Source organism: Dicentrarchus labrax, unplaced genomic scaffold (genome assembly GCF_905237075.1).
Source record: "Dicentrarchus labrax unplaced genomic scaffold, dlabrax2021, whole genome shotgun sequence".
Taxonomy (NCBI): domain Eukaryota; kingdom Metazoa; phylum Chordata; class Actinopteri; family Moronidae; genus Dicentrarchus; species Dicentrarchus labrax.
The window spans coordinates 8,559,313-8,582,788 of record NW_026136723.1 but is presented as its reverse complement, the minus strand read 5'-3'; the positions used below and the strand labels follow the sequence as shown (position 1 = coordinate 8,582,788).

General features: G+C 39.3%; 2 protein-coding genes and 1 long non-coding RNA gene across 4 annotated transcripts in view; 2 read left to right on the top strand and 1 right to left on the bottom strand.

Annotated features, from left to right (window-relative positions):
* LOC127358231 (CMP-N-acetylneuraminate-beta-galactosamide-alpha-2,3-sialyltransferase 1) overlaps positions 1-7,449 on the top strand; it is a 52,909-nt gene extending 45,460 nt beyond the window's left edge. Inside the window, exons 7-8 of one of the 2 annotated variants that reach the window (XM_051391197.1) lie at positions 3,342-3,461; positions 7,117-7,449. In XM_051391197.1, the coding sequence (XP_051247157.1) occupies positions 3,342-3,461; positions 7,117-7,167 (171 nt within the window). In that variant the 3' untranslated portion in view covers positions 7,168-7,449. Of the gene's footprint in view, positions 1-3,341; positions 3,601-7,116 lie in introns of those variants that run through there. The other variant, XM_051391196.1, reaches the window with a different exon arrangement.
* Positions 1-10,392, top strand: part of LOC127358227 (CMP-N-acetylneuraminate-beta-galactosamide-alpha-2,3-sialyltransferase 1-like) — a 136,787-nt gene extending 126,395 nt beyond the window's left edge. The window contains exons 10-11 of the transcript XR_007882401.1: positions 5,630-5,901; positions 10,248-10,392. The gene's annotated coding sequence lies outside the window, so the exon portion shown is untranslated. The remainder of the gene's footprint in view (positions 1-5,629; positions 5,902-10,247) is intronic.
* On the bottom strand, positions 1,553-18,541 carry LOC127358235 (uncharacterized). Its single transcript, XR_007882403.1, has 3 exons — positions 18,356-18,541; positions 17,519-17,706; positions 1,553-1,960 (listed from the first exon to the last, which is right to left on the bottom strand). It is a non-coding gene; the product is annotated as an uncharacterized LOC127358235 (long non-coding RNA).
* Between the last annotated feature and the right edge of the window lie 4,935 nt (positions 18,542-23,476).

Sequence of the window (23,476 nt, the reverse complement as noted above, 5' to 3'; positions counted from 1 at the left end):
GAGGTCGTCTGTGATCTTAATCCTGTGCGAATCTGCCATGTACGTAATTTGTAAAGTAAAAATCCCACCGCAAATCACCTACCATATTTCGCCAAACACAGAGGTCATGTGATAATATTAGTCCCGTGCGAATATGCATCTCTGTGATTTGGGGTCGTTTTTTTTTTTTTTTTTTGGTTTTTTGTGTTTCCCGCGCCTTTTTCTGCCTTTTTCCCGGTCGAGAATTACGGAGGCTGCGTTGGCAATTATAAATGAAAGTTTTGACAGCATTCTGATGTTTGTGGGCATGCTGGGAAAACAGCAGACGGACACTGATGTGAGAAAGATGTTCGAGCCGTTCGGCAGCATAGAGGAGTGCACGGTGCTCCGCGGGCCCGACGGTACCAGCAAAGGTAACGTCAGATCAGTAACAGACTGTTACGCATAGGTTACACAGAGCCTTGACATCATATCCGGGGGATTATGTCAGTAAATTCGAGTTAAAACACAGACTTCGCTTATCCCGTGCGAATGCACCGCACGAAACACAGACGTGGTGGGTTAAGTACTAAATCACATGAGGTCCCCAGGTAATACTTGTCCTGTGCGAATAGGGCTTAAGTAACATCTATAAGGAGGCTTTGTAGTAGACTGTGCAGACAAAGTGTAGTTTCGGGAGATCATTACAGTTGCCAATAGTTTCTTCTCTGAGAAATGAATGCAATCAAACAAAACTTTTAGTGGAATTCAACTTTAAGTCAGCTGTGAAAAAGTCTATCCTCAGACCAGGGCTGAAAGTACCTCACATTACTGTAATTAAGTCATTTTTTGGGTACCTGTAGTCTGTAATTGTATTGTTACTTAAGTAAGCATTACCCAACCTTTTTCATTAAGGGACCCCTTTTCTATCATTGAGTGAATGACCCATGACTGATAAACTATACATTGAACCTAAACAGTGGATGCAATAACTGCAGCAAATTTGTGTAAAACAAGCAATGTGGAGGAAGTTCTATCAGATTATTTCCTGTGAATATTTTATTTTTCCTGATATTTTCATCTGTATTATGTATTTTCTTCAATTGTATATACTTCATAGACTACATTTTCTTCTCCCTGATGCTTGGCCATTGTTGTATTACCTCAATACTTTTCTAAAGTGGGATGAGGTTGTTTAGAAGAGACTGTAGGCTCTGAATATAGCTTGTGTTCAGGATCTTGAGTAATAATTGAAACATTAAAAATAACAATTTCATTTAGTTTTCGTCACAGAAATAAACAAAATGCTGAGATGATATAGGCCTACCGTGTATTTTTCTTAGACCTCTTGAAACAAAGAAGGCCTTGCAACCCCCTGTGATACTTTGTCCACCTCTAGTGGGGGTCCTGACCAGGGCCGTTTCCAGCTGTTTGGGGGCCCTATGCGAGATACTATTTAGGGGCCCCTATTTTTTCAAACTCTGAGGTAGAGATTCCTAACTTTTTCATATATTCTGTGACGATGCAGCAGTCTGTTACATTTTAAGAGGAAAGCAGGCTAGAGTACATTAATAAATGCAAAAGATACAGTATGTTCTTGAAAAATGTTTAATGTAAACTTTGAGGTGGCATAACAAGGTGGCATAACATAAAAAAGCTTTAACCCACCATTCCAAAACAGTGAAAAATAAATAACTAAACTTACTAAAATAAATAAGTATATAATGGACCAGCATCCATGTTATTGTCAACAAAAAATAAATAAATAAACTAGTTATGTAGTTAAATATTGTAGTTGTAGTTTAAAATGAACAATATATAACTGTACAACATCACTACTTTGTGATCAGGGTCTGTATGATCACAGTCTCACGTTCTCCTCCTCAAAACTTCTGCTTCCGTGCTTAAGTTGCTGATGGTCTTGCTGCTTGCTGGTCAGAAGCTGATGAAGGTCCCCCTGGCTCTCCTTGAACTGGACCTCCAAAGTATTTCAAAATTGCTCCTGCAAAGACAAAGCTCTTTAGGTTACCAAGCAATCAGAAGCAAATATTCATATATAACTGCAGCTGTGTTGCACTATGCAAAAAATTCTGAATCTGTTTTTATATTAAACATTACAATATACAGTGTCCCTGTTTAAGCATCTACCAGTTTTTTCTGTGTTTATCTCCACATTATACTAGTTAATTAATAAAAATGAAGGTAAATGAGTGATGAGCACCATATGATATAAAGGGAATATGTTTGCATATATCTTGCAGTGCATTACAAAGTGGACAACTAGCAGTCCTATGCAGTACAGGACACTTTAAATGTACAGGTTTGTTCAAATTAGTAAACTACATTGTCACAACATATATTCTAATAAATTTGGCAAGGGGAATTCAACTAAGTCAGCAGATTTGTCCAGTAACCAAACCACAGTAAATAAAAATACAATAGAGCAAAGAATTGGATAATATTTCATAGCACAGTGATAATTTAAAATTCATATTGCTATATGAATAATCCACTGCTATGCTACTACTACTAAAAGTAACAATAATCAGTCTGATAATTGTTTTTATTTATAAAATAGTAGCACAGGTCTATGCTTGAGACACATTTCTTTGAGCCTTTTTGTAAAGCAAACTCTGGATGAAGCTGACTTTACTTACATACAAACAAACAATCATAGCCCGTTAGCTGAGGTAGCTCACATTTATCTGAGGCTAGCTCACTTACCACGTGACAGCCCAGCCCACACATGATTTTGACCTGATTACCCCACGAACACTTACATGCTTTGCAAATAAATGCATAATGAATGCATGCAATACATGCAAATAAAGACAGGTACTTTCAATTCTCCAAAATATAATAAAATATGAGGCTGAACTTGCAGTTTGGGGGCCCCCTGGTGGCTGCGGGGCCCTATGCAGCCGCATAGTCCGCATATAGCAAGAAACGGCTCTGGTCCTGACCCCTTTACACTTTTACTTAGAAACTTCTTGCCATAGTTTTTTTGTTAATGTGTGCGCACGGCATGTAATCTGTGAATGGAACATTGACATATTATCACCTTATAAAGTTGATGTGACAAATGTGTTAGAATAAAATTGCTTCTTTACACTAAGGGCAGCATTAGAATTAATTTGGAGTAGGTAAAGTAGGCTCACATCATTTTTACCAAATAATACTTGGTAATCAGTTTACATTCTACTAAATTTAACAATTAATGTTGCCTCCAACAGGGAAAACAGTGCTAACCAGGCGAGGAGAGCTAACAAAGATTTGGTGAGTATCAAGTCATCCAGTGATTTGTATTGTATCGAGCATTTAATAGAGAAAGGAATGTTTTATAAATGTCAGATTAATGTCAGTTTAAGTCTGATTCATAACAGGTGATGATCCTCAATCCAGCTTTCATGAAATATGTTCATGAAATGTGGTTGGGAAAGAAGGGCAATTATCCATCCACTGGCTTTCTGACTTTGGCTCTCAGCACGCAAATGTGTGATGAGGTAAGTTCACATTACACATTGTGCCAACAGCTTAATGCTATCCTACTGATATCTGGTGGCAGTCAAACACCAATAACTGCACCAGTGAAGGCAAGGAAGAAGAAGAGTGCTAGGCCATGAATAAATATAAATGCAAATCTTAAAGCTGCAGTAGGTAACTTTTGGCTTTGTCCAAAAGGTAAACAAAATTCACATATCAGACACAGGGGCCAGACAAAGAGCAATTCAGTGCAGCGGCCAAGAAGGAGTAGCAGCACCGTGGCCGGAAAAGGGAAACCAGGGCTCCTTCCAGACTGAACAGCAACGTTGGGCACAAACACACCCCCTCCTCTCTTTTTCTGAGGCTCTCTGTCACAGCACTGCAGGCACGCGCACGCGCACACACACACACACACACCAAGTTGCGCCCCCGCCCTCCTCCTCCCTCCTCCCTCACCTGTAGTTCTACATGCTTGAAAAATGGAGCGACATCGACAGCCCAAGAGGAAAGGTGGAGCAGAGAGGGAGAGGCTTAAAAAGCTAAAAGCACTGACCACAGATGCAGCGAAGTGCTGTAAAATAACTGACATGTTTGTCAGTAAGGGAGTAGGTAACACATTAAACACTAGTGGTGACAAACGGGCAAACGGCAAAATGCTGCAAACACTAGAATGCTGCATGTACCAAAAACAAAAAACAACAAAACAACTCCAAGAGATAAACGCTGCAAATTCACTCGACAATTTGTGGCGCGAAGAATATCCAATTTTTCACCAGGCCTGACAACTTTGCCAAATAAAATTTCCATTTCGTATATGTTCAGGGGGTCAAAAATGCAGCCAAAGGGGCTAAAAATAATAATAAGAAGAAATCGTGCAAAAACAATAGGGACCTTCTAGTTGATACTGGCTTGGGCCCTAATTAGATCAAAATAGTAGTAAAGTCTTAACACACAGTCAGTAACATTTGTTTAATGTTCAAAAGTTGGGTTTATTTTCCCCAAAAAGATTAAATAAAACAAATTACTGAAGGCAACTGAATTAACTGAGTTATAGGGGCCAACAAAACACAAGTCTACGGAACCATAATGCTAGAAAAACAGGATGTTAACTCATCCAGTGACCATAAATATTCAACTGTGTGACTTTGTTTAACCAAACACACCTACTGTCGTCCTTTCCCGTTCTGCCAGTGCCACGATTGTATCTTAATAGTACACCAGGTGTTCAACGGCAGCATTCTCTTCCTCAGTTGCCTCACCCCTTTCTCTCGGTAAGATAATATATATACCTATATTTATATCTTAAACACATTTCAATTGATTGTGAGATTAAATGTATAACTTGGTATACAGTGACAGAGTGTAGCTTTTTAATGGGATGAATGCTGAAATACAAAGTGCAAATGATTTTGTCTATGAATGATACTCAACCCAGCCAGTAACTGTGGCTTTAGTTCTTTCTATGCTGTTGTCTGGCATAATATTGTATTATGTAATGTATTTTTTATCCAAGAAACTACTGAAGGTAAGAAGAAAGCTTTAAAAAAAAAAACATTTATGTTAATTTACTAATAGCAAATATTAATATTAAATATTCTTGCTCTTGTCTCAAAGTGTGCCTTATGTTACTTCTTAAACTACTTATGTTTTTTTATGATTTGTTTCTTGCTTGTAGTACAGCATGGCAGCAGGAACTAAAGTTAAACTAAAGATAATTTCCTTGTAAGGTTTATTAAATTGCATTTCCTGTTTCCTTTTTTTCCTTTTCTTTTATTCCCATAGAAAAAACACATTCTATACAATGTTGAGTTTGGACACAAATATGTCCAGAGAACAGAAAAGTATCCTGATACACTGCATCACTTAATCCTTGTATTATTTCATTGTTATGTTACTCCTTTATTATCCTCTGCAGAGTCATATTACCAGTTTGACCAAAGTCTCAAATATTATTCCACTATACAGACAACTACTTTGAAGATTTTTTAAATGCTGATGGCTGCCAAACAAACAGGTGGCATTTATGTTTTCATTGTGTTGTCTATATTTATCTACCACTGCCTGAGAACACCTGCCAAACTAGGAGTGGTTGCATATTAAAGTGACAGTCATTTCTTTTAATGTTGTTCATAACACGTTTTCCATATATTGACTCACCTGTGTGTTTCATCACATTTTGTATCCACAGAATCTGCTCTTCATTCAAAACGCTGCCAAGATGGTTCCCAGATTGGGCAACACCCAAGTTCTCATTTACCTACTGTGTATCACTGCCATTGGTGTGTTATCTAGATATTCATGGGATATGTCTTTACATTACCTCGGCCCTGAGAATTCAGGTCTTTGTGCCTGTCACAAATGTTTAACAGAGAGTGATCCATGGTTTAGGGAGCTCATCAATTCTTCTCCAACACCCTTTTTGTCAAGAAACTATACAAGCTCAGAGGATGATTTCATTTGGTAAATATCAACTTATCTTTACACACATAATTTCAGTGTTAATAATTTTATAGACTCTGACTGTTTTTGGTCTTTTCTGCACTTTTTCTGTTCCTTTATACCCCAAGAAGAACCTGTATAGTGTCAGGAAACAAAAAAACCCTTTGATGCATAGGAAGATAAAATAGCAGTAAAAATCCATTGTAGCATATAAAACGTGTGAAAAAAGTTCAAATTAAAACAATGTTGCCAATCACATAAAAATAAGTGGAAAACAACAATAATCAACTATGTGTGCCAACAAATTTCTGCAGTCACATTTAAAGTGTCTATAATCTTTGATATCGATATTGCTGTTTTTAGTTAAAAAGTACACTCTGTACACTATCTGCTCCTAGTGGAGCAAATACAGCTAAAGAGTTGCATATATTCCTTGTGAGCTGGGGCCAGATGTATAAACAATGTGTATGCACAAAAACCATGCATGGACCTCACAGTAGCTCACCTAGTGGAGCACGTACGGCTGTGTGTGTGTGTGTGTTAGAGAGCAGCTCCTCCTGCTCAGGGGAGAGAGCAGTAGAGATACACAACCACTCTCAACACCACACTGCAAGTCCAACAAAGGTGCTGCGAACAAAAACCTAATAAGAGTAATTAATATATGTAATTTGCGCAAAAGATCACTGAGTAGAATACAGAGGCTGCAACGATGAGGGTTTGTTATTTTATACTCGAATATGAAAGTAAAACAAACAGTGCATTACTGCAATACAGAGCTATTCAATTGTCAAGCACTGGATTGATCTGAGTAACTTTAATATACTTAAACTGTGCACTGTATTATCTAAAAATAATACTGGATTGGATCGGGACTCGGTATCAGTACATACTCAACATTTCATGACTTTGATGGGATCGGGACATCCCTATTATGAATTGCATCTTGTATTGTGTATTGTAGCTTACATACTACAACTCACTTTAATTGCAAACTGATGCTGGAATGAATGAAGGACAGAATTTTCTGTTATGTGTGTCAGCACATCCAGAATGAAAGACGTAACTTCGATTTCTACAAGACAACAGTGGACAGGCTGTTTCAGATTTTCCCACCCATTCCAGATGTTGTAGGACCCAGCCCTGATTTGTTTGGTTATCTTAGATTGGCATAAAGACTGGAAATGGGGAAACAGCTAGTTTGGCTTTGTCCAAAGGTAAACAAAATTCACATATCAGACACAGGGGCCAGACAAAGAGCGATTCAGTGCAGCGGCCAAGAAGGAGTAGCAGCACCGTGGCCGGAAAAGGGAAACCAGGGCTCCTTCCTGGAGCCACACCCTGGAGCCACACATGGAGCAGTGGCTGACTGGCCATCGGGAGCACGGGGATATTTCCCAGTGGCCTGGCCGCTGAACTGGCCTGCTCTGCAATTGCCGATGGTCGGGACCAAAGGCTTGGTTCGGGTCGCGCTTGATTTTGAATAAACAATCCGTCGTGCGGCTCATTAGGGTATCTGCCTCACTGAAGCTCACACAGACTGAACAGCAACGTTGGGCACAAACACACACACACACACACACCAAGTTGCGCCCCCGCCCCCCTCCTCCCTCCTCCCGCACCTGTAGTTCTACATGCTTGAAAAATGGAGCGAGATCGACAGCCCAAGAGGAAAGGTGGAGCAGAGAGGGAGAGGCTTAAAAAGCTAAAAGCACTGACCACAGATGCAGCGAAGTGCTGTAAAATAACTGACATGTTTGTCAGTAAGGGAGTAGGTAACACATTAAACACTAGTGGTGACAAGAGACGCACAACCAGAGCCTATCCAGCACCACTAGCTTCATGAGGAGGTTAGTTCCACTTTGTGGAAGCTGATGGGGCTAAAACTGACTTAATAAAACAAATGTTTTAAGTTGTAACAAAGGATATTGCAACTTTTAGAATATGGTTAACTAACATAGACACAACATAATAAATTATATGAATATTGAAATCCTTGTATTATATTATTTCATTGAACCTTTATTTAACCAGGTAAAATCCCATCGAGATTATTATGAACACAGCCAATGCATATAAACCTACACATCTGCAGTGCGCCACCTGTGTACCTCTCACTTGTGGTATGATACTATGGTTGACACAGTGGTCAGATTTATAACTAGTCTGGTACCTGTTACATTAAAAATAGGATTGGTCTCAAGTTAAGATGGATGATGGTGTAACCTATTTTATTTCTTCTACTACTACACCGTTAAATGTGCAGCCTACACATTAAAAGTGTAGTAGTAAATGAAATAGAATAGAAATGATGTTCACCTGCATAATGCAGTTTTGCTGTATTAAAACAACTTTGCTTTTTCTGTCTTCGTTTTTGAGAGAGAACAGTACGGTGGCCGACAAAGGCAAATGCCCCGCAAACGTGCTGCAAACGGGCAAACGGCAAAACGCTGCAAATTCACTCGACAAAACAGAAGTGTGCCAGGCCACTAGGGGGACCCGACCTGAGGGATGGACCAGTCCTGTGGGACCAGACCCGAAAGACATGAAGAAGAAGAAGAAGAAAGTTGGCTAAGTTTTGGAGAGGAGAGTCAAAAGATAAGTTTTCCTTTATGTCTTTTTTAAACACTTAATAATAATAAATACTATAATAATATTATTATAATATTATATTATAGAAGAATATTCTTCTATTATAGAAGAATTCTTATAATATTCTTCTATAATAATATAATAGTATTTATTATTATTATTATATACTTGTGGCTCATCTAAACAAGCTCAATGTGAAATAATAATGTGTTTTTCTACAGAAACACTAACATTTCAAGTAATTCCGTTATTGCAAGTCTTACATTTCAATAATATTTTGCCATTTTCGCCTATTTCAATTTCAACAAGTGCTGTGGCGTTTTTCTTGAGCCACCAGGGGCCACCAGGGGCCACCAGGGGCAGTGGCAGGCTAGTGTTATTGTTAGCTACATTAGCCTATTTAGCAAACCAGTTCGAAAACAAAACTTTACATTGTATTGCACGCACAGCAACACCGTGCAATGCATAAATTGGTGACCGGACTTAAGAAGCAATGTAAACAAGTGTGTAGGAGCATTTAAAATCGACATTAAAATGACCAACGTAGTACAAATACAAAGAAAATACATCTCAATATGGGCGCTGCCATCTTTGTTTTGCGGGTCGTACGTTCGTCCTCGTTTAGCTTGGTGTACTGTGAGGTACCCCAGCTGGACGGCTGAAATTACGTCCAAAAGGGGGTGTGTCTTTGTGAAATCTCGCGAGATAGCTGCGAGATTTACACTTTCCAACTCGGGCTGGGGGTTTACGAGACAAATGGATAGCACCATTAGCCAACTTTCTTCTTCTTCTTCTTCATGTCTTTCGGGTCTGGTCCCACAGGACTGGTCCATCCCTCAGGTCGGGTCCCCCTAGTTGCCTGGCACACTTCCCTTTTGTCGAGTGAATTTGCAGCGTTTATCTCTTGGAGTTGTTTTGTTGTTTTGTGTGTTTTTGGCATTTGCAGCATTTTTCTTTGGCAGTTGTTTTGTGGGTTTGTAAGTTTGTGCTTCTGCTCCGTTTCTGTGATTGCAGCATTTTTCTGTTGCTGCGTTTTTCTTTTGCATTTGTTTTTATGTGTTTGTGTTTTTGGTATTGCATCATTCCTGTGTTTGCAGCGTTTTGCCCGTTTGCGGGGCATTTGCCTTTGTCGGCCACCGTACTGTTCTCTCTCAAAAACAAAGACAGAAAAAGCAAAGTTGTTTTAATACAGCAAACTGCATTATGCAGGTGAACATCATTTCTATTCTATTTCATTTACTACTACACTTTTAATGTGTAGGCTGCACATTTAACAGTGTAGTAGTAGATGAAATGAAATAGGTTACACCATCATCCACCTAAACTTGAGACCAATCCTATTTTTAATGTAACAGGTACCAGACTAGTTATAAATTTGACCACTGTGTCAACCATAGTATCATACCACAAGTGAGAGGTACACAGGTGGCGCTTTTGGTTTTGCATCATTCCCGTGTTTGCAGCATTTTGCCGTTTGCGGCGCGTTTGCCCGTTTGCGGCGCGTTTGCCCTTGTCGGCCACCGTAGAACAATGATTATTCAAAACTGACAAGAGGTTGCTTGTCAGATAAAACCCTGAAGAAATCATTTTAACTCTACCCAGCTTATCTGAATGTGTTCAGAAACCCTATTTAGTAACACTGTGGAGTGCAGCACCATATCAGTATGAAATGTAAGTTAGAATATGCAGAAATGTACTGTATGCAGAACTAATAAAGACAATTCTATGGAGCATTTATTCAAATCCAGCTGAGATTCATGGTGTGTTTGTTTTCCCAGGTGAATGTTTTTGGGTTTGGAGCAGACAGAGATGGAAACTGGAACCATTCCTTTGAAATTCTCAAAAACAAACAGCTGAGAACTGGAGCTCATGCTGGAATGCATGAACATGAAGTTATTCTGAAATTAAAGGAGCAGCAGAAAATTGGTGTTTTTAAATTTGTTACATAATATTTTCCCAGAATGACAATGACCTGATAAATCTCCTCCTATAATTATTATTATTTATTTGCATATTTCTCACACTTAAATGTTTCAGATCATCAAACTAATTTTAATATTAGACAAAGATAACTCGAGTTAATTCAAAATGCAATACAAATTAAAGCTGCAAGCAGCGTTGGGCGGGCTGCGGCCGCGTCACGTGCCGTCGCAACAAGTGCGGACCACAACATGAAAATTTCATGTAAATCAGATCAAAAACGTCATGCAGCGCTTACTTCCTGTTGCCAGTAGGTGGCGCGATCACTATGTCTGAGTATTGTCATGTAGACGTGTTCAGGGTGGGACTGTTCACTGAAGATATGAGTACTATCCGTTTGATGGCCAATCGGTGGAATTCGACACGTCGTCACGGGCACACGGTTAAACATACAGCCACAAATAGCACAACTTTTGATAACCAATGTGTCTAGATTGCAGTGATCTAATTTGAAGTCAATCTGATAAAATCTGTAGGAGTTAGTTAAAACAGAAGCCCTTAAATGCCGGAAATGGCATAACAGTTTGACATTTGATTCAACCTGGCCAACTTTGAGGGCACGCCCTTGAACGTACAGTCACAAATAGCACAACTTTTAATCAGCACCATTTTTTGAATGTACTGACCAATTTTGAAGCAGATCCGATAAATTTCATAGGAGGAGTTTGTTCAAATACAACACAAAAATTCACAGAAAATGACAAAAAAATTAAAAATGGCTGACTTTGATGCCATGTCCACGGACACGCCCTTTAATGTACATGCACAAATAGCGTGGCCTATATGGGGAAATTCAGCTCCATTCACCGAACGCGTGGATATAAGGTTTTTGAATGTGCGATAAACTATGCAGAAGTTATTAAGTAACCAAAAAGTTACAATACTTTTCTCATTAGTAGCGCCACCTAGTGGCCGACCCAAAAGGCGACGCATTAAATATCCCATTTTCACCAGGCCTGACAACTTTGTGAAATAAAATTGACTTTTCGTATATGTTCAATGGGGCAAAAATGCAGTCAAAGGGGCCTAAAAATAATAGGTAAGAAAAAGTCAAGCAAAAACAGTAGTGACCTCCAGCGGTCGCTGGCTCGGTCCCTAATTAAAGCTGCAAGCAGCGATGAACGGGCCCTTGCACTCCACGCAACTCGGGGTGTGCTGCGGCCGTGTCATGTGCCGTCGTAACACGTGCGGACTACAACATGAGCATTTCACGTAAATCAGATCAAAATCGCCACACAGCGCCAGTAGGTAGCGCTATCACCATATCTGAATATTGTCATGTAGACGTGTTTAGGGTGGACTCTTATCAAACGTGAAGTTTCATTGAGATTGGACCATGTACACTGCAGTTATGAGGACGTGTTCAGGGTGAGACTGTTACAGAATATGTGAAGTTTGTGGAGGTGTTCCTGGCACGCCCAGCTGGGAGGAGACCATGGGGCAGACCAAGGACCAGGTGGAGAGATTATATCTCAACACTGGCCTGGGAACGCCTCGGGATCCCCAGTCAGAGTTAGCCGATGTGGCCAGGGAAAGGGAACATTGGGATCCTCTGCTGGACTAGCTACTGGATAAGCGGATGAAGATGAAGGTGAGATGAGATGAGATGTTGCGTGCTGATCACTAACTTTTGTCAGCAGCTTATTGTTCAGAATCTCAACATGAACTGTTGGTCTGACAGGTTACTGATAATATTTGTCAAAGCTCATAAGTGTAAATTTCCCATGCAGCTATAAAAGGTGATGGCAAGCTTCTTGTGCAAGAATTGTTAGGTGCTTGAGGGTGCAAACCCATTTGGATGTGGTAAAAACATACCAATAAATCACAGCTCTGGCATGTTTAGAGAACAATTCACCCCCATTTGATCAGACTGTTACACCTGTTATTCTTCATGCCATCGTCATTTGACATGAAGAATGTAATCAAGTCAAACCATGTTGCCTCCAGGGCACCTCCCGAAGAAGGTGTTCCTGGCGCGTCCAGCTTGTGAATAGCATAACTTTTAATCGTGAATGTCTTTAGATGGCTGTGTCCAAATCTGAAGTCGATCCGATAAATTCCCCAGGAGAAGTTCGTTGAAATACAACGGTTGCAAATCGCCAAAAATGGCCGCTAAATCCAAAAGCCCTTGAACTCATTTAATCATTGTTGCTTTATACCAGAAATGCATAAAAGCTAAAAGAAATGCAGTGTTAGGACTAAAATACTTATTATTGCTGGGGAAAATGACAGCCTACTGTGAAATTTGAGCTTAAAGATGCAAAATCTTTTTCTTTCCCACACACTTACATCAGCTTGGATATGAGTACACAGGTTCAACGTATGGCCTTCTGGAAGATTACCAGAGCACCGGAGCTGCCTGCCAACAAAGCCGCCCTGCTGTCATTCTTCACTACACACCTCTTTAATTATCCTTAACTGGCTTAAAGTTATTTCCCTTTGTTAATGCATTGTTGAATGGAATAGTTTAATAATTACAAGCTTCAGTGTACGTGTTCCAATCTCAATGAAACTTCACGTGTTTGATAACAGTCCCACCCTGAACACGTCTACATGACAATATTCAGACATAGTGATAGCGCCACATACTGATAACAGGAAGTATAACGTTTTATACTTTCATGTTCTACTCCTCGCAGGATGATCAGATCCACCTGAAATTTACTTACAAAATGCAAAACACATTGTTGATGATATGTGTTGACTGTGGTGAGGGGGCGTGTCTGTGGGGTGGCTGGAAATTTTGATGGACCGCCACAAAACACGAATTCGCTGTAATTTGAGTGTACATTGTCCAATCGGCTCCACACTTCAAATGCTTGATAACAGTCCCGCCCTGAGCACGTGTACATGACAATATTCAGACATAGTGATAGCGTCACCTACTGGCAACAGGAAGTAAGCGCTGTGTGGCGATTTTGAGCTGATTAACGGCAGATTTTCATGTTGTGGTCCGCACGTGTTACGACGGCAGGCGACGCGGCTGCAGCACGCCCCAAGTTGCGTGGAGTGTGAGGTCCCGCGCAACGCTGCTTGCACCTTTAAATTAGTTTTTATTTAGCTTTCGTCCGTGAAAAAGGTTCGTTGACGAATATTTTTCGTCATAGTCTTCGTCAACGAAATTAACACTGCCACAGAATTCAAAATGGCCAACTTTGACGGCACACCACAGACACGCCCTTCAACGTACAGTCTCAAATAGCAACTTTTAATCAGGAATGTTTTCTAACTGTACTGACCAATTATAAAGTAGATCCGATTCATATTAATAACTAATTACGTTTAATGGTCTCCGCACAGTGATTTACACTGCCACCAGAGAGCCACCCAGTGGCGTGTTTTTTATCTCCTTTTTAAGTGAGCCTCAGGGAGCCATGGGCAAGCATCGTACCAAGTTTCATTTAAATCACATGTGCCGATACGGAGATAAAAACTTCTTAATTTTAAAGAGCGCCACCTTGTGGCGATGGCTTGCAATTGTGCACGATGCCTAAGGAAGACATGAGGAACTATGGACCTAAGTTTGGTGTCAATCGGACATACCAGTGTGGAGAAATGGTCCACTTCCTTTTTTGACGAAAAATGTACAGGAAGTGCTAATTTTATAACGTGCTTATTTTTTTAAATTTCAAAAATGTTCAAATTACTTTTTTTGCCAGGGCGGTCCCCAGGTGGTAGGTGAAGAATTTCGTGCGAATCGGACAAAGCGTGTAGGAGGAACATGAAAAAGTAGTTTAAGGACATTTTGCGCTCAAACGGAAAAGAAATTATAGGCGGAAGTGTGCGCGGCCTACATGGAGAGATTCAGCTCCATTAACCGAACACGTGGATATAAGTTTTTTGAATGTGCGACAAACTATGCAGAAGTTATTAAGTAACCAACAAGTGAAAATACTTTCCTCAATAGTAGCGCCACCTAGTGGCCGACCCGAAAAAGACACATAGAATATAAAAAATTTCACCAGGCTTTACATCTTTGCCAAATAAAATTTAGTTTTCGTATATGTTCAGGGGGGCAAAAATGCGCTAAAAATAATAGGGAAGAAGAAACATAGCAAATACAATAGGGACCTCCAGCGGTTGCTGGCTCAGTCCCTAATTATTTAGGGAAAAAGCTATCCAAACCTACCTGGCCCAATGTATAAAAAATAATTGCGCCCTTAACCTAAAAACTGGTTGTGCCACCCTCGGCATAACAACTGCAATCAAGCGTTTGCGATAACTGGCAATGAGTTTCACATCGCTATGGAGGAATTTTGGCCCACTCTTGTTTGCAGTTGCTTTAATTCAGCCACACTGGAGGGTTTTCGAGCATGAACACGAACCCGGGTCGCTGCAGCAAGGACTCAGCCTCGATACGTGGTCGCCAGCTCTACCGACTGAGGTTATCTTTGTCTAATATTAAAATTGGTTTGATGATCTGAAACATTTAAGTGTGAAAAATATGCAAACAAATAAGAAATCAGGAAGGGGGCAAATACTTTTTCACAGCACTGTATATATATATATTGGACAAATTAAAGTTCTGACATGGTGATGGCGCTAGAAGTCACTCAGCCACCAGAACACTGTGGCAGCAAAGAATACATCCTTGAGCAGTCAAACCGCAGAGGTTCACAGCCACACAAAACTTAAAGCCAGAGTCATGTGACCCATGTTACACACACATATTTTTACTTGCGCAATTTTTAGTGTAAGATGAAAAATGAATTAAAATCGTAATTAACCGTCTGTCTGAATCAGACACACAGGTTTAAACGGTGTGATGTCCCGGCATACACACTGTACAGTAACTCCTGCTGCAGCTGTGTGTTCCCTCAAAGGATGTGCGAGCTTGCGGCTTTCACAATAAAAGAAAATCCTGATTAGGCTGGATGATATTTAACTTATTTAAATGTTAAAAACTCCTAGTTTCTCCAGAGAAGAAACACATTTTCGTTCTTCACCTACTGCCTTTAATTTATTTTTACCAGCTAATTTATATAAATATTTTTTTTTTCCCGCAGGTACCCGACCCGGTGCAGTGCTTGATTCAGATCAGATCAGAATCTGTTTAAACGGTCAAAGCAACTGCATCCCTAAGGCATAGTGCTTCTCAAAACATTCCTGTTCAATGATCTTCGGATTAGTAGCTGTATGAAGTACACTACTCATCAAACAGAAGCACAAGTCTGCCATCTAGTGGCGGATATATGGCATGTGCAGCAGTCAGACTGAGGATGTAGAAACTTAAATCTTCACTTGACCAAAAAGCATCTGATCATTTTATGATGCAGTAAGTGAATACATTGAACTTTAAATATATTTATATGTAAAGATACATTGATTTGTGTGATTCAATCAAGGTTTTCACTACTTTTTAATCACTCATATGGTCACCAACAGATTTTTGGTTTCCCAAACAAGTGTAAGAATGCGTCTCTTTAATCAAATCTCTTGTGGTAATACTATTTCATTAATACATACAGTATTTTGTGGAAACATTTTATGAATTCACTTACAATTACAGTTGCTCAAAAGTCCTAAAGATGTTATAGAAACAGGATTTGTTCGGATTTTCCATGTCCATTTTATTCATTTCAAGTTACTTACGTGTGCAAAACATTAAATCTGCTTTTACAAAATGTCTTAAAACTTGTACGCAGCTCCTGAACAAGAAATCAAACATCTGCCCGTCACTCAACCCAACATTAATAGGTTTACAAGGCTCTAGCTATTACTCCAGGCTACTTTGCCGCAGTGGCACGTGATGCCATAACCCCAAACAAATATCACAATCAACAATTAAGTGGTGCACTGAAGTAACACACACACAAATAATTGTTCAAATAAACTCCTCTTTTACTCACTAACCTACCTCCTCTTGCTGATTAATGGATGTATCCAGAGATGAGACTGCTCTGTTAGGCCCTGGCAGGGTCTCTATTTATAGAACTCTATTTAAGAGGTCAACATGAAAGCAGGAACAGGAAATCTGTTAGAGCTGAACTGCAGCTCATCCACTGAAACAAAGCTTGTATGATCTTTTATCTTTTACTCCTATAGAGTTGGCCCTTATTGTTTCATAAAACAGTTTCCACATCTTCCACATATTTCACTTTATTTTAGGTTACTATATGACCAACAACTTGCATTACATTGACAGGGGTGCTGTGTTCATACAAGACACCTTCCATCTGACAAACAAAAGCAAATATCATGCGTTAGAATCATGGTTACATCACATAGTTTAAGCTGGCTTGCATAGTTTTCATGCCAGCACACACAGGGAAACTCTCCTTTTGATAGGGCTCGCTGTATGATGACATTTCTTTTGTTTCATGTGTGGGGGGAAAAATATGACAAAATATCACACCCTGTCACCGAGAAAACAAGGTAATGTCTGGTTTTGTTTCACATTTACATCTTTTATAATTAAATTAAAATAAAAGGGCTGCCTATCAGTGTTTGTGACGACTTGATTTGTCGGAGTAACAGTCTGAAAATCAAACAGGTTTCAATAAACAAATGTTTGGTATTTTTACTTAATTGTGTCACAAAATAGTTTTTTTCTTAATCAACTATATATTTGATAAACCTGTGAAGTATGACCTTGATGTGGATGCCCCTCGCTTCATGCCAAAGTGTCACTTCCAGCCAGTTCAAGTAAACAACCTTCTCTCAGCCTCTGCTGCAACCGATTACAGCTGAGTGTAGGATGTTTACATGCACTGAGTCTGAACAACTGATATTGGGGATATAAGCTACCAAAGTTATGGCTCAAACACATGACCTACGGGGCCTAATTAGTAAATGTTAATACAACCTGCCCAGACTATTAAGTTTGCAGAAGAAGCACACGGCACATTTACCTGGCTCCTCCATTTTGGTGGAGCTGGAGGCAGTCGGCAGCAGTAAACATCAGACTGAAAGCTCTGCGGATAGACAGCTTCCAGTCGGGGATGTTTACAGCCCCAAACTACCAGTCGAAGACGACAAACGTGCCCAGCCAGAGACAAAGTCACAATGTTGACAAGTAGTGGAAAATCTAGACAGTATAGGAACAGGACTCAAAAGTTGAACACCTTACCATATCTTTTTTTTAAATTTTGACATTTCCATCAAGTTTGCTAAAAGCTGTGTGGGATTCTTCCTGCAGGTGTAACTCGGTAAGGACAGGAAACTGTGTAAAATGGCCATCTGACCATGATGCCTGTTGTGAATCCAGATCCCAGTGTCAAAGGTATTAGTATGTGTAGTCCAGCATTTTCCTAAAAACTGTAGAAGAAGAGAAGTTAGCATGACCTCATTTACATTACACTGGGTAACCACACTGATGCTGAGGGCAAATTTCAATGACAACGTACACAGATATTCAACTGCAAGCTCACTGCCAAGCACAATGATTTATGAGCCACTGCGATGTGTTTCTATGAATTATGAGCCAATTTAAAAACTTTATCTGGACTCACTGCACTGCTTCGCAAACATTAACCAGCTAGCATGATACGTTGTATTAACTACCAGCACGGGTTGAACGACATTAGCCACAACAGCAGGATTTGGTCCCACAGTTATCAGACTACGTTGCAGTGTAACGGTGCTGTAATGTCAGTGAAGTTACACAGCTGGGAAACATTCACTGGTGCAAGGCCAGCTACTGTGCCCTATCCTAAAAAGCTAACTTAAATAGCGAGATAGCCTTTAGTAACGAGCGTCAACTGGCGTGAGTGAATTACTATCGCGAGCGAACCGCCTAAAGTAACTTTGTCCCGTCAGGCAGCCTGCCAAAGCTAACAATGTAATATGGTAACTGTTAGCATTAGCTCCGGTTAGCCAACGACCTAGGCTAGCTAGCTCGCTGACATAGCTAGCTTCCGTTAGCTTGTCTGTGACCCTAACCTTCTGCTGTCTGACGTTTCCTTACCCGCTAATAAAACGAGAATTCCCTGACGACGGTAGGTGGACACCCACTGCGATGTTTTAGTTTGAAGTCTGAGTCGAGTTGGACATGTTCTGTCCTGTTCTGGACAGCCTGTTAAGTTTCCTTCCGTTTTCATTCACTTGTCTTTATTTTGACCTTTGGTTACTCGACACCAACATTGACGTCATTGTCATAGCAACAGAGCCCCGCCTACCGTGAGCCTGGAGACCGACCGACAGACAGACAGACAGACAGACAGACAGACAGGGAATATTAGCATTTACATTAAACACTTGACATTAACAGCGTCTTACACTGAATGCAGTGGGTTTATATAGAACGGTAAATGCTTAACAGAGGTAAGAAAGTAGCACTGTGTCAGCTTTCAAAGGCAAAAACTTAAGACAAGTTCAAGTCACTTCACTTCTTAAGGCAAAGTGGAGCAAGCAGTTGACTGTTAACAGTGGTGGAAGAAGTAATGACCTATCTCACATTGCTAAGTGAAAGCAGAAATACAACAATGAAAAAAATACTCTGTTTCAAGTAGAAGTTTTTCATTCAAAGTCAAAAGTAATAAAGTAAGAACTCGTTATGCAGCTCTTCTATTGCTCTGCTCCTGTGAGTGTTATATTTTATAATCCTGGATTATTATTTCTGATGAATAAACATATTCAGCATGTTAATGTAGCCATTGAGGTGGAGCTAATTTTTTTTATACACGTGTGTGTATATATGCACGTATTGTTGTATATTTTATATACTGTACCTACGTTTAACTGTTGACTTAATTGTTCGTTTTCTTCACATGTACGAGTGCTCATTTTGCATTTAGTTAATTGCTTGATTTATTTTATGTAAGCCTTTATTTTAATTTAATTTTATTTTATTTTATTTTAGCTTATTTTTACTCTAACCCTGTAGTACTTTACTTTACCACCTTTGTATTGAAACTGTTGCACAGTATTTTCCCTCGGGATAAATAAAGCTTCTTGAATCTTGAATATCTGTCAGATAAATATAATGGACACAGAGTACAAAGAAACAGAAAATGGAAATACTATGGCAAAGGTAAAAATATCTTAAAACTGTATTTAAGTATAGAATTAGAATAAATTCCACCACTGATTATGAATATTAACTATAGCCTACAAAAATATTATCATCTGGTCAGTGCAGGGTAAATGTTAAAGGAACTGGTGAGCAATCTAACTATTTAAAGAAAATATTGGCCTCTACAAATTCAGATGTATAAAATGATAATCAGTCTATTGCAACAGACGTTTGGAGTGACCACAACAATATTTATTTAATCGCCACCAACAGCCCATAGTCTGTTCCTGCACGAATGTACATACATGTGTAATAAAGTAAAGAAAAAAATTGGCAGTCAGGTATTTTTATTTACATGTGGAATTTATTCATAATATCTAGTTGGGGTATTCATTATATTATGAGGTGTATTTCATTTCTAACTTTGTAATTATTCGTGCAATTTTGCTTATTTAATATGTTTAAATTATTCAACAGATTAGGATTCTTTGGCACTTTTAGGTATATTTATTTTCCCCCTATCCTCAATATTTATGGCATTTTTTGTAATTCTAAGGTTTTATTGGTTTAATTCTGTCCTTCACTATGAGCTATAATTAATTATAATTATAATAATGAATAAGTTAGGTCCTTAACTATTTGTTTATTAAACAATAATGAAAAGGACAATAAAAAATGCCAATTTTGATAATTAATTGCACGAGTAAATTATTATTTAAAATATTGTAAATATGCTTGTAACATTCCTTTGGCTGTTCTGACTGTCACACTCTGTTGTAGCTTCCACTACTTATCCAACCAGTCCACTAAAAGCACTTGCTCTGTCACTAACCAGCTGGACATCACTAAAAGTTAATATCACTCTGACATGTCACCTGGATGAAATTTGACGAATACCTTGTAGCTTTGAGCGTTCACCAGCTGATGTGCCTCTGCTAGGCTGCCTGTCTCCTTCAGCTTTTAATGGTGTGGATTTTCAATCTACCCCTGTGTTAAATGATGACAAGTATGTGGACATGTTTGATAAGTAGCGCATTCATTAGCCTAATTAATGACTTCAACTACTCATGTTTAATACATCAGTTTGGACAGTTTGACTACTGTACTACTACTGCACTTTACAATATGGGGAAATATTCTGAGCTTTTCACTATCCATGGAGCATGCAGGGGTTAAGTGCCTTGCTCAAGGACATACTGAGAAAGAGAAGAGACTGAGGGCTAACCTTCGGATTCTACCAGAAAAATGAGCAGAGCATTAAGCCCATATGGACAATGCTGTAGTTTCTGTAAACTGCTTTGTACAGTATCCTCCACATGAGGTCAGGCTGGATCCATCTGCTCTCCATGTCTTCATTATTCAATGGAACCAAGTTAACTGTGAACTCTTGTGATGGATCACAGGACATTTATTCACTATTTAATATTCAGTGCACATGAAAGTGGATTACTTTAAGTACCAACTTTTAGTCTGAAATGTAAAGCAAGATCAGCGAATGCAAATTTCTAAAATTCTCTCTGAATGCATAATAATAACAATATTCATTAGGTCTCAGAAAAGCGGTGTGGCCCATACAATGTAACACTGCTGAAGATTTCTTAATAATTTATATAACATATCTCAGTTATTTCTTATGAAAAGACCGGGCGAAGAAAATCCATCTATAACCTAACCAGGAAAATTGATTCCCTTGTCATTCTGTGTGGTCTGAAATTGCCCAGAGCTATTATGGGAGAGACTGATTTTCTCTGTGCAGTGGAGTGGAACATTTTCTCCTTGTAGAGCTTTTTGCGAGATGTGAACAGATTCATAAGCAACAGCACTGCTAAAGAGGTGTGTTGTCATGTGCTCTCAGCCAGGTATCCTAAACATGTTAAAGTCTATGGAGTCATTTGGCCAGATGTTGCCTCTGATAAAAGGTGCAACTCATATAGCTTATACATATAGTATGTATATAATAGCAAAGTATCTAGTACTCCCTAGTAAACATAGAGTATGTTTGAGCATTTTTCACTTAAAGGTCCAGTGAAAGATGTAAAGTAAATACAAGGTTGACTGCTTTTCTGCCAAAGTGGTTTAGAGCTTAACAGAGAAAGAGGAGGACAATGCTCAGGACATGTGTAAAGATATTAATATATAAAGAAATCATCCACATAACAGGCAACATAAAATAAATAATACCAAAATACAACATTTAATCTGTATTGCATTTTATTGATATACAAATTTAATTACTGTGAGAAAGCATATTAATAAACAATGTTTTACCTAGAGCCTTGGTCACGTCATATGATTTACTAACTAAACAAAGTATGTGGGGTGATTTCAGCAACAAGTGTTCTTATATGGTTTTAAAAGTCATTTTTTGCGAGGTGATATATATAACAATCAATACAGGCTCTCAGTAATTTCAAAGTTTTCTGTGAAATGTGTGTCTGGATGGTTTTACTGTGGAGGCTGGAAATGACTGAGGCTATCAGGGCTTAAAAAATGTATGTTTTGGGGGCATGTGTGCTTGACTGACAGGACCTGAACACTTAGTTGTGGCGGATGCTGCTTGCTCGCTGTACCTCAAGTTCACCATGCTCCACCGAAATATGAATATTTTGGATTATTTTACCTTAATGTTTCATAAAAAAAAAAAAAAAAAGTTCATGTAAGGGTTACAAACATTGAGAACCAGAGGAGAGAGGTTGTGTTTACTGCAGCATTTTCACCTCCATTTTCTGTAGCATAGCCAGAAATGTTGTGGATAAAGATAAATGAAATCTAGTTAAATCAAGTCTGAAATAAGCCTAGAAGTGGTGAGCTCTGTCCTATTTAATATATAAAATATTAAGATATTTATTGTATGCTCTATACCAGTTACACTTTTTAGATCAAAGATGTATTTTCTCACTCCAATAACAAAATGCCAAGGGAGAGTAAACAGAACAGTAGAGGGAAAACAGAGAGCATCTATAATGACTGCTATTGTGACTGACTTGCTAGCCCGGTCACATAGGGAGTTAGTGTTTAGCACAGCATCTACAGCAGTGCACTTACGAGTCTTTTGTCAAGCCCTATTTATTGTTGCTAACTCGACCTCGGAGCACGGAGGAAGAGTGCCAGGCTGAACCATGGAATTACAGAAATGGGATGCACACTGCCCCCCCCCCCATTAAAAAAAAAGAACATTCTTAACATCAGAAAGATTAAAAAACCCAAACAGGAAGAAAATTCTATTTTTCCCACCATCCACACCTTGTCCTAAATATCAGGGTGTCTAATGAATCAAAAAAATCCACTTAGGAAATAGATACAGGCACCCTCTCTATCGCTGCATTGTGCGCCCTCCGGCTAATTTCCCACAGATGAAATGCCTCACTCACCTTACTAACATCAAGATCGTAGGGAAAACAGCAATTCTCTCTGTTTACGGGACATTGAGATGTTAACACACATACTGACTGACTGTACTGTATTGTTGGTGTTTTATTCTCATTGATTGTGAATGTCCTTCTCTTGCATTCTCTTGTCTTGTCCTCTAAAACGGCAGTTGAAAATCAAAGCTTTGAGTTTCCGTATTGTTACTGGAAAAAAAGAAAATCCACCACCAGTTTTGGATAAGCTGCTCCAATTCCTGTTTAAACTCCATTCCAACCATTGTCTGCATCCTGTGTAATATATCAGGGGCCGGAGTCTATTCAAGCATGCATCGGGAAAAAGTACGCCATGGACAAGCCTTTGCCTATCACACACTTAACACACATAGAGACACAAATACAGCTGATGTGCATGTCTTTGGACTTTCAGAGGAAACTGGAGCACCAATGCAGACATGTGGAGAGCCAAAACCTTCTTGCTGTGAGGGGACAATGCTGACACGACTGCACCATCAAATTTTCACTCCCAGCACGTCAAATACAGCGGCTTGGTCCGTGGGCCTATCCTTCAAACTCTTGACGCTGTAGGTGGTCCCTCTCTAGCGTTATTTCTGAAGGGCCCATCTATTGTAATGTTTTGATGTGCTGTTAAAGTCAGGTGGCATAAGACCTATATACTGTCAATGCATAAGACCTTCAAGTTACCAGT